The 10,637-nt window shown below is 36.7% G+C and overlaps 1 protein-coding gene across 2 annotated transcripts; it reads right to left on the bottom strand.

Annotated features, from left to right (window-relative positions):
• Positions 1 to 1,903: 1,903 nt before the first annotated feature.
• Positions 1,904 to 10,280, bottom strand: LOC306884601 (zinc finger FYVE domain-containing protein 21-like). 2 transcript variants are annotated; one of them, XM_079440599.1, is made up of 8 exons: positions 10,089 to 10,280; positions 7,902 to 7,952; positions 6,683 to 6,851; positions 5,960 to 6,035; positions 5,786 to 5,877; positions 4,311 to 4,361; positions 3,811 to 3,941; positions 1,904 to 3,261 (listed from the first exon to the last, which is right to left on the bottom strand). In XM_079440599.1, the coding sequence occupies exons 1-8, from the start codon at positions 10,212 to 10,214 to the stop codon at positions 3,226 to 3,228; spliced, it is 732 nt and encodes a 243-aa protein (XP_079296725.1). In that variant the 5' UTR covers positions 10,215 to 10,280; the 3' UTR covers positions 1,904 to 3,225. The 2 variants fall into 2 exon arrangements, with proteins under 2 accessions (XP_079296725.1, XP_079296726.1); XM_079440600.1 differs by lacking the exon at positions 4,311 to 4,361.
• Between the last annotated feature and the right edge of the window lie 357 nt (positions 10,281 to 10,637).

The raw sequence follows: 10,637 nt of genomic DNA, 5'->3' as shown, positions 1-10,637 counted from the left end.
GACAACCAATTTAATTTACAACTCACATTTACAATATCTTTACTAGTGTTTGAAGAGCTTTAATAGTGCAATGTCTAGTTTTCTCTTGGCCAATTAATGAATAAATGTCTTGTTCTGCTGTCAAATGAACACAAGAGGGCAGCAGCAGCCCATCACCAGAAAAAGATCATGAAAAATAGACATTAATTAGCTTAGATGCCATATTGATTTTAACTAAAGGAGACTAAAGACACTACGGGAGGAATTGACTTACACACTGTATCAAGGTTCTAGATCATGTCATTTTCACAACTTTCAAAACTTATGGAGTTTTGTCTACAGATTTTCTTCTTTAGAAATACCTTTTGTCTGCTGAACAATGGGAGGAGTACAATCCATTGAATGCACTGTACTTCAGTTCCTCACAGCAGGCCCGGTTCTACGGGGTGCTAAGCACCCTCAAACGAAATCAATAGCTCCCTCCGTTAAAGCTGTAAAATGGCATTTTATTGTGGATTTGGCAAACTTTCAAGTGCCCAAAGCCATTAAAAATTTCCCAGGCCTCTTTTCTATAATAAAACTAACAGGTTTCCTGTTGTTGTCCTTATCTATTTGAAAGTACTAAGCATTTCATGATCTCTCTTCTGAGCTCCTGAAGAAGCCCAGCATCTCTTTCTCCACTGCTGTCAGTGTGTCCAGAGGCCCTCCGCAGCCAGTTTCACCATCACCTGATCCTTTGAGGCACAGCGTCCAGGAGCAAGCCACACCCACCCAGCTGTCAATCACTCAGCCTCCTTCCAGCTAATGATTCCCACCAGGGAAACTACAGCTGTCTGCCACAATCAAAACGACTTTAAAGAGGACATAACACACAAGGTTTCACCCAATCTCATGTTAATCTTGAGTACCTATAGAGTAGTACTGCATCCTTCATATTAGTTGTATCATATTTATAAAAGAAAGATACAGCTTTACGATTCTCTCCGAAAACAGCCGAGCTCCTGGAGGCTCGCTGTGGGCGGAGCTAACGAGTGAGGAGCGCTTGAGCGCCGATCGCCAACTAAACAGACATTTGATGCATTTCACTAGCAGTTCCGGATCATGGCAGGGATCTTTTATAGCTGGGAACGCTGCATCTTTCAGTATCAAACTATGTACAAATCCAGCGTCAAACTGGGCCTTGTTTATAAAACGTTCGTCAACAAACAAACACATGTGAAACTCCGTTGCTGCCCCGAAAAACCAACTGCATCCACTGTTCATGTAACGCTGGGCTCTTTGGGAAGCTGAACAAAGTTATCTTTCTCTTACCAAAAGCACACTGCTTTGGAGACATTCTTCCCGAGCGAGCCCCGTGAAGCGCGTTGATGGGCGCGCTCTTGCTCCAGTCCATGTATGCGCGGGCGCGCTCTCCCGGGAGAAGTGCCCATATAAGGAGTTCCACCCTTCATTACGTCACGAATCGAAAAAAACTTTCCGAAACTTGTAAGAAACTCGGAAGTGTGAATTTGGCACAGAAATACTCTGATATACACGTCCAAATGTTTTTATTTAATTTTATTTTTTTAACTTTGGCCATGTCTAGGAGAGAATCCAACTCTTTAACAGTGTAAATAATGCAACATGCATGAAATTGCATTAACCCCCCCTTTAAGTATTGGACAAAGCACAATAGTAAAAATTCTTATCCGAGAGTGTGCCTCTGTCACAGGTAACATACTTGAATTGCCAATGTTTTCAGAGTGTGATTCATCACAATTTTAAAATGTATTTACCTTCTATGTGTGTTCAGGTTCTACGTTGGATGTGGAAATTTTTAGGATAGTGCTCATACCAGGTTATTTTCTGATCTACTGGTTTATATTCCTGATCTTCAAGAAGAGGGGAGCTTTATTCTCGAGACACTCATCAGGTGGGTCAGAATAGCAGTGATATTTTCCATTTAATTTATTAAATAAATACATTCATAGACAACGATAAATAAACAAAAATCTGCATAGGAAACATTAAAACCCTTAGTCATTATCCACACCTTTACACCTAAAGAAATAAATCATACTTTGCATTTATTTATTAAATGCATAATAATTAATAAATATGTATATCTGGAAATAAGACACTTAAAGATGAATTTCCGTGTAATTTCTGTCACTGTGTCATTTGCTGTATGTAAGTTGTTGCTAGGTGGTTAAAAATTGTACTCTTCATCTTTAATGTATAAACATGGAAAAGCATGAAAGTTCAAGGAGTTTGTGGTAATATGTAAACTTCAGTTTCTGGTCTATTGTGTACAGGACACAAGAGGGCAGCAGCAGTCCATCATGAGAACATACAGATGATTTCTCTGCAGCCCTGTGAGAAGGAAGAATGAAACCTGCCATCTGTCCTAAAGAGGATGTTTCTGCATCATAAACACAAATTAAATGTCATTTTTCACACACAAAAAATATGTAAGCAACAGATGAGTATTTATACAAAATGTTAATATCTAGTAGTTTGAGATTTCAAGAATGCATGAGTACTGTACTAAACAAGCCCATTTTCTAATGTACTTTTAGCAGAGTACTTAACTTGAATTAAAACCGAGCAAATTAGCACAGACAAAAAATGGTCAGTCGTGGACTGAAGATGTTTATTTGGTGTACATTGAAAATTGAAAATTAGCAAACAAAACCCGATGACCTAGAACAAAGTTTAATATGAGTCCAGGCAATCTGGCTGCTCTAATTTCAGTTTTCTAAAAAAAGGGAAATCTTGCTCTGCAGACGCAAACACGTTACTAACAAATGAAGACCTGAAACATCATTCTGTAGTGTAGGAAAAACAATTCCAAAAGTGTTTCAAATATGTTAAGAAAGAAAAAAACCCACTACATATTGTAAATACTTGGGCAGTAAAAAGTAGATACACAGCATTTTGTGTTAAAATAAGAATCTGACAAAATATATTTTGTTTACAAAACTTTGATACGTGAGACTACACTTAAAGCATCTGTTAAATGGTGTTTATATATTATCATACATGTCCATATTGCACGAGAGTCGTCGGAAAGCTTGGTCCTCCCCTTGGCACAGACAGAAAGGTTGTAAGTAAATCTAGTCTGTCTCGACAGGGAGTAGAAGCAAAAGATTGAATAGAAATCAAGCATCTTAGAGTACATGTAAGACTGAATAACACATAATACTTGGTTTTGATCTCTCTCTCTGAGTTCTGTCCATCCCTCTCCGTCTCCAGCACTGTGTCATTTCACTGGTCCCTTGATTCATACAACAATTTGGCAGCCTAGAGACAAACAGGGAATAGAAAATAATATTACATAACATTGAGGAATCCTCAAAATCCTCTCTTGGTTATGACTAGGGCTGTGTGATACCAGGGACAGAATAATGTATGGAAGAAATTGTGCTGATTAATATTACAGCTGCTATGATACCATTATAATAAGGTCATATATAATACATATATACATATATATACAGTGGTGTGAAAAAGTGTTGGTTCCTGACAAATTTAGGAACCAAACAAATTTAAATATTAATCAAAGATAACACAAGTTATTAGGTTTAGAGGGCAAGCACTTTTTCACACAGGGCCATGTAATTTTGGATTTTGTTTTCCCTTCATAATAAAAAACTTCATTCAAAAACTGCATGTTGTGTTTACTTGTTATCTTTGATTAATATTTAAATTTGTTTGATGATCTGAAACATTAAAGTGTGACAAACACGCAAAAAAATAAAAAATCAGGAAGGGGACCAAAACTTTTTCACACCACTGTATATATATATATTTGTATACAGTGTACTCCTTCATTCACACTTTCATTCATACTTTATGCATGGCTGCAAGCCAGGCAGACGCGACGCGCTTGTCATCGGCAATGTCCATGTGGAGCTGCTGTAGGTTCTGAGATCCTGGTGGCTTGTATTGAAGCACCATGCCGCTGGCTCGAAGAGAACCCCCTAAAAACAGGTCAAAGGTCAGTGACACAAAGATTTGGGTTTATCAGATGCGATTCACAGTGCGACAGTAACATGGTGCTTAAGTGCAACTATAATATCTCCAGCAAACATAAATGATGGGGAAACCATGAACAGCATGATGTCTTGAACACCAGAAGTCTGAGGGTCCATCTCAATAAACATGCACATGCAGCCGTTCATGAGACTGCCTTGCTTTGACACTGTTACTTACAGCCATGTCACAGGAAATGAGTGCATGCGAGTTTACTTACATCACATGAAGGGAACAACAAAGAAAATAAACTAAAATGGTACATATTTTAGACAAGGAAGAAGAAAAATAAAAGAGAGAGATAGAGGGAAGCTGACCTTCAGATATTTGACTGTCCAGCAAGCTTGTGTACGAGCATATATCTTTCTCTTAATGCAGAAGAGAACCAGGAAATTAAAGAAAAGAAGAGAACGTTAAAAGAAAAGAAATATAGTTTATGTATGCATCATAAGAAGCTTATATAAGAAGTTTTTGAAGTCAGGTAACATGTAATTACTAAATACTGACTTCATACATCCCTTAAAAATCACCTGGAAGTTTCACTGCAAAAAAAATTACTCAGAAATGAAGTTCAAGTTCAGAGAAAGGTTTGATATTTTATATCTAATGCAGTGACATTCAGACATTCTTAAGTGTCCAAAGAACTACTGGGCCACTGTATAATGTGTATATGTCAGTTGTATAGAATTGTTAAGTTCACTCAGTAGTCAGCACTACAGTGCAAAGTTAATAGCCATCAGCATTCGGTTAAAGCAGAAATCAATGCAGCAGTTGTATACTCATGTGAGTATCTGAAGATTCATGTGTCATATGTGAAGCTTTCAAAGAATCTCTCTATATCATATTATCAGTATCAGATCAGGTCATATTGTCCATCTAACATATTGTATTAACAAAATAAATCTCAGCTCATAATCATATTCCTTTTTATCTACATGCAAGAATTCATATTTAAAAACAAACCCCAAGACCAGATTCATCCCCAAGACCAGATTCATGCTGAAACCTCACTTTCTTCTGAAACAGAATGGAGGCAGTAAAAGTCTTTATTGATTAGTATTACAGGAAGTTCTGAGCATCTGGAATCCACCCGGAAAAGATGCCCATAATAAGTAATTTATGACAATCTGATAGGAAGACTTGATGCTCTATAACAGTGGGCAGTGTGATTCCCAGACAGACTCAGCACTTGCTAATTCCAAAAACAACCAACTATATTAGTGAGGACAACTAGAAAGTCTACCTGGATTTATAGTTTTGCAGCAGTGCTTTTAAATGGATTCATTTCGATATAAAAGTTTCCACAAAAATATTAAGCAGCACAGCTGTTTTCAACATTTATACGAATCACAAATGTTTCTTGAGCAGCAAGTCAGCATATTAGAATGATCTCAGTTTGAAATCATTCAAAATTCAGCTTTGCATCACAGGAATAAACTACATTTTAAAATAAAAAAATATATATTTTAGATATTCTGTTTTGAATGCATTTGAATCACACAAATGCAGCTAGCATGGTGATTCTTTCAAAAGTATTTTCTAAATTATACTGACCCCAAACAGTATTTTAGGTCGCTTTGGATAAAAGCGTTGATCAGATGCATAAAAGTAATGTAATGAAACTTTTCAGAGAGGTTTTTAGCATCATGTGTAGTCAGTGCTAGCAAATGTGCTAAACTCACTAAAATGTTTTTACTCCTGTTTTTTGTCATTACATTTGGCTAGTGTCAAGAGAATAGCAAATAAAAAAAGTTTGTATTGCTGTGAAAAGTTTGTCCACATAGAGCCTCACCTCCTGGGGTTGAGCCCTCAGTCAACACCTGCATACTGGAAATGCGAGAGAGCTCCACTTCAAAATGACTCTCACCATCTAGGAAGAGATATCTGATAGAAAAAGAGAGAGAGAGATTCAAGACAGGATAGATCACATTTAAAGAGGTACATGTATGGGTTCTTACATGCATACCTTTGATTATTGGACAAACGGCAGACCATGGTCTCTGATTTCTCTGAGGAATCCACACTGACCAGGAAAGTTCCTCCTACAATGCAAGGTTATAAAAGCCTGTAAGGTTGTGTGTGGAAAGAATGTATTTGAAAACATTTTGTACATAAATAAAAGAGCTCATGAATGTTTACAGCACCAAATTAGAAGTGAAGTAGCCATTCACTTCAGACATGCATTAATTATAGATAAACATGCATTAATAAACATCTTCAAACATCAATGTTTGCAGATAAAATAGGCATGCATAAAATAGGGCAAATGAGCATGCAAAATTAATATTCAATATGGGAGGAATCTGTTAAATATTTTAAAAAAGTGTAAAAATGTATAAATGGTACCAATATATTATGCATTCCTAGTTGTGATTACAGAATACAGTCTTTGTGTTTTGCCCGATTCCATCGGAACAACCTTTGCCAAACACACACTCATGCAAACACAGTGACTAAATTCTGTTTCCAGCAGCACTTTAGTTGAGTCTCAGGTAAAGGATTACTCATTAAGTCAGTGTACACTAAAGTAAGCTACTGGATGAGTTATGTAATATTCATACTGTAAGCTCTCCATGGCCTTTACTTAGCAACATCATAAACTTCAATGAGTCTGCGATTGGAAAAGTGGGTACAAGTGTGTCAGTGGTTTCAAGTTAAAAGCATTCGAGTGTGTGTTTGTTCAACCCACCGGCAGTGAGCACTTTAAGCTGTTTGTCGTAAAACTCCACCTCTTTCTGTGAGATGAGGCTGCACTCCGCACACTGCCTCACCGGATCCACAAAACACATCCTGGGAAGAGCCACTTTCTGACTGCAGCATTTATCACAGAAACACCGACCGCAGCGCCGACAGTGATGCTGGCATACGCAGAAGAAACTCTTAGTGCTTTAAATCCATCACAATTCAATCAAACACACAACAGCTACGAAATAATAAAGCATTAAACATAGCATGAGCAAATTAAAGGGACAGTTCACCCAAAATCAAAATTATATCATCATTTACTCAAAACAAAACAAAAATTACTATGGAAGTCAATGGCTACAGTCAACTGTTCAGTTACCGACATTCTTCAAAAGATCTTCTTTTGCACTTAATAAAAGAAAAAACTCATACAGTTAGGTGAGTAAATAATGAGAGAATTGTTATTTCTTGCTGAACTATCCCTTTATCAAACATTAATAAGTGACATTACCAAAATCAAAATAACAACATGAGAAATTTTATATCATGGTCTGCTAATACTCTAAAGATTGGTAGTTGACATGTAGTTGTAAAGTTACTTAGTATAATGTCTAAATGTAATTTTAAGCCCTAACAAAGAAAACAATCATATAACCACAAAGACAGAAATTCAGACACACAACAAAGTCAGGAAGAACAGGACAGCAAAAAAGGAGAAAAGGGGAAACAGGAAGGAAAACTTGCAACAGCATATTATTGCAAAACTAAAAAACTTTTTTTTTTTAAAAATGAAACTGCTAGAGCTTAAGGAAGACACTCTTAAAGTGCTGTTCACACATACACACAGATTTGAAGCAACATAGCCGGTAGAAGTCAATCAATTACATTTTTCAGCAGTTATTGTAGGGATGTGACAAAACTGAATGAACAGCGACAAAATGTGGCAATTACCAAAATGAGGGACACCCACATACAGGCATATAAACATATAAATATATGTTCTGCTTTTCAACTCAAATTGTCAAAAGCCATTTTTCCATCAATATATCCCATTTGTAAACAGATTTTCAAACGTTACACACAAAGACCATCAATAAAACTAGGACATCCAGATGTAGGAAAGGCCACTTATGAGCAACAATACAGCCACTCGTCAACTTCAAATTGAACGGGGACTTGTCACTTGAAAGTACTCCTGACACATGATGGGTCCATGCGCTTACCTTCCTGGTGATGAAGTCAAACTTAATGTCACACTGCATACATCTGGGGCACTAAAAGAGGATAAGAATGAAAAATAACCTAAATTCTTTAAACGCCCTTAATAGCACAAATATAAGAAAAATCAAACACATTCATAACTCTATATGTTGCACAAGTCAATAAAATTTCATAAGAAAATTGTGACAAAACATCCGTTTTGGTAACGTTATAAGACACCAGCCACAGCAACCCAGACTGTTTAAATAGAAGAATACAAAATAAAACACTTCAGGTCTGATCACATTTTCATGTCTAAGCATTTAATACATATTCTGGCCAACACAGCCCTAAATTACATGAGCTTTGTAATTGATTAACATGCTTACATAATATAATACAGCTTTGTGCTCCTCCCACGAAGATCAAAATCGTTTTGACTTATCTCACAGTTTACAGTAGTGGGCTTACAATAGACTTATCAGTTTACAGTAGTGGGCTTGCAATAGACTTATCAGTTTACAGTAGTGGGCTTACAATAGACTGATCAGTTTACAGTAGTGGGCTTACAATAGACTTATCAGTTTACAGTAGTGGGTTTACAATAGACTTATCAGTTTACAGTAGTGGGCGTACAATAGACTTTTCAGTTTACAGTAGTGGGCTTAGAATAGACTTATCAGTTTACAGTAGTGGGCTTGCAATAGACTTATCAGTTTACAGTAGTGGGCTTGCAATAGACTTATCAGTTTACAGTAGTGGGCTTGCAATAGACTTATCAGTTTACAGTAGTGGGCGTACAATAGACTTTTCAGTTTACAGTAGTGGGCTTAGAATAGACTTATCAGTTTACAGTAGTGGGCTTGCAATATACTTATCAGTTTACAGTAGTGGGCTTGCAATAGATTTATCAGTTTACAGTTGTGGGCTTGCAATAGACTTATCAGTTTACAGTAGTGGGCTTACAATAGACTTATCAGTTTACAGTAGTGGGCTTACAATAGACTTATCAGTTTACAGTAGTGGGCTTGCAATAGACGTATCAGTTTACAGTAGTGGGCTTGCAATAGATTTATCAGTTTACAGTAGTGGGCTTGCAATAGACTTATCAGTTTACAGTAGTGGGCGTACAATAGACTTATCAGTTTACAGTAGTGGGCTTGCAATAGACTTATCAGTTTACAGTAGTGGGCGTACAATAGACTTATCAGTTTACAGTAGTGGGCTTGCAATAGATTTATCAGTTTACAGTAGTGGGCTTGCAATAGACTTATCAGTTTACAGTAGTGGGCGTACAATAGACTTATCAGTTTACAGTAGTGGGCTTACAATAGAGATCTGTGGGGCAAGGAAACATTAAAATACATACTGCATTGCTACCTGACAAAAAAAAATGTAGCGTTGTAAAGTTATTTCCAATCGTCTGTCTAGACCAAGTAAAGTATGGTAAAACTTGTTATGCATCACATAAATTAGTGCAACAGTGCCTGTCTACCTTAAAAGGCCTTGGTTCTGTATTTTCTGTATTTAGGAATTTCTTAAAACGTCTTTACTTAATCACATCATTACAAACTTTGTAAAAAAAAAAAAAAAAAAAAAAAAAGAAATGAGAAAATTGGACTGTGTCAAGCCATTGACTTTCATAGTATCTATGTCTATCAGCAACTGCTTGGTTACCAACATTCTTCGATTTTTTTTTTTTTTTATTTTGTGTTCAACAGGAGAAAGAAACTCATACAGGTTAGGAACGACATGAGGGAGAAAATGACAAAATATTCAAAATGTACTATTATTTATGCATTTGTGCGTCAGCGCTTTCTGCATACCTCCGGGGTTTAATTAAGTGGGCGTTACCTAATATTTTACAGTCGCTTTTGCGCCATACAGAAGCATTGCACAAAGTTTGTTTCATGACAAACGTCCCAAATATCAATCATTTACCCCTATGAAGAGTTCACATTGTGGTTGCACAGATGCTCGCTCATATACACACTCTCAAAACCAGAGCGATGCATTCATTTACATGCATCTGAGATCAAATCTGTTCAAAAGATCCAAGTCTTGTCATCTTTTTTGTTTATAACACTATCTGAGAAACTTACTAAATATTTTCCACTGGCTCTTGGTGCCTTGAGCAAACAACGCCCAAAGATAGAGACAGACCAACCACAGCATCATCATAGCCATAATCTGTGTTCAATATTCATTACCTCTTTGTCCGGAACCCACTGCGGCTCATCCAGAGAGAACGGACTGGTGAAAGCGCCGTTCTCCGGAACCATGCGGAGTCCGCTCGGGCTCCGGACCAGCTTTTTGCCGTCAGGCACCGCGGACATGTTTGTGTTTATGAGTGCGCAGCTGCTGCTGTGGAGAAGAACAGCACAGACATCAGCAGCACCACCAGTCACAGACACACCTTCAGCATAAGAGTCCTTCATCTCACTAGAATAATAATAATACCTTAAATATTAGCATCTAAAAACAATACACAGTTTTTCCTAAATCCTAACAATGTTTTGCATTGTCCATCTAAAGAGTCCTAAAAAAAGTATTTAATATTAAAAAAGTCAAAATGCCAAAATACATCAGATTAAAGCCAAGTGAAACATTAAAATGAGCCAGTACTTAAAAATATATATACATTTTAGATATGCATTAAAAAAAAAAATCTCGGTAACTGCAAGGGACACACATAGAGCGAAAGTATAAGAGTCCTTGATTTAAAAATAAATGTCCTCTTGATTATTTTATTATTATTA

The sequence above is a fragment of the Barbus barbus genome (assembly GCF_936440315.1).
Source record: "Barbus barbus genome assembly, chromosome: 18".
NCBI classification, from domain to species: domain Eukaryota; kingdom Metazoa; phylum Chordata; class Actinopteri; order Cypriniformes; family Cyprinidae; genus Barbus; species Barbus barbus.
Note: the sequence above shows the minus strand (reverse complement) of the source record. Positions and strands in the feature narration are given on the sequence as shown.

Coding starts and splice junctions, on each gene's coding strand:
- LOC306884601 (XM_079440599.1), bottom strand. CDS start 10,214: ATGTCCGCGGTGCCTGACGGCAAAAAGCTGGTCCGGAGCCCGAGCGGA. Junction 6,852..7,901: donor TTGACTTCATCACCAGGAAG/GTAAGCGCATGG, acceptor TGCGTATGCCAG/CATCACTGTCGGCGCTGCGG. Junction 6,036..6,682: donor GCTTAAAGTGCTCACTGCCG/GTGGGTTGAACA, acceptor CTTGCATTGTAG/GAGGAACTTTCCTGGTCAGT.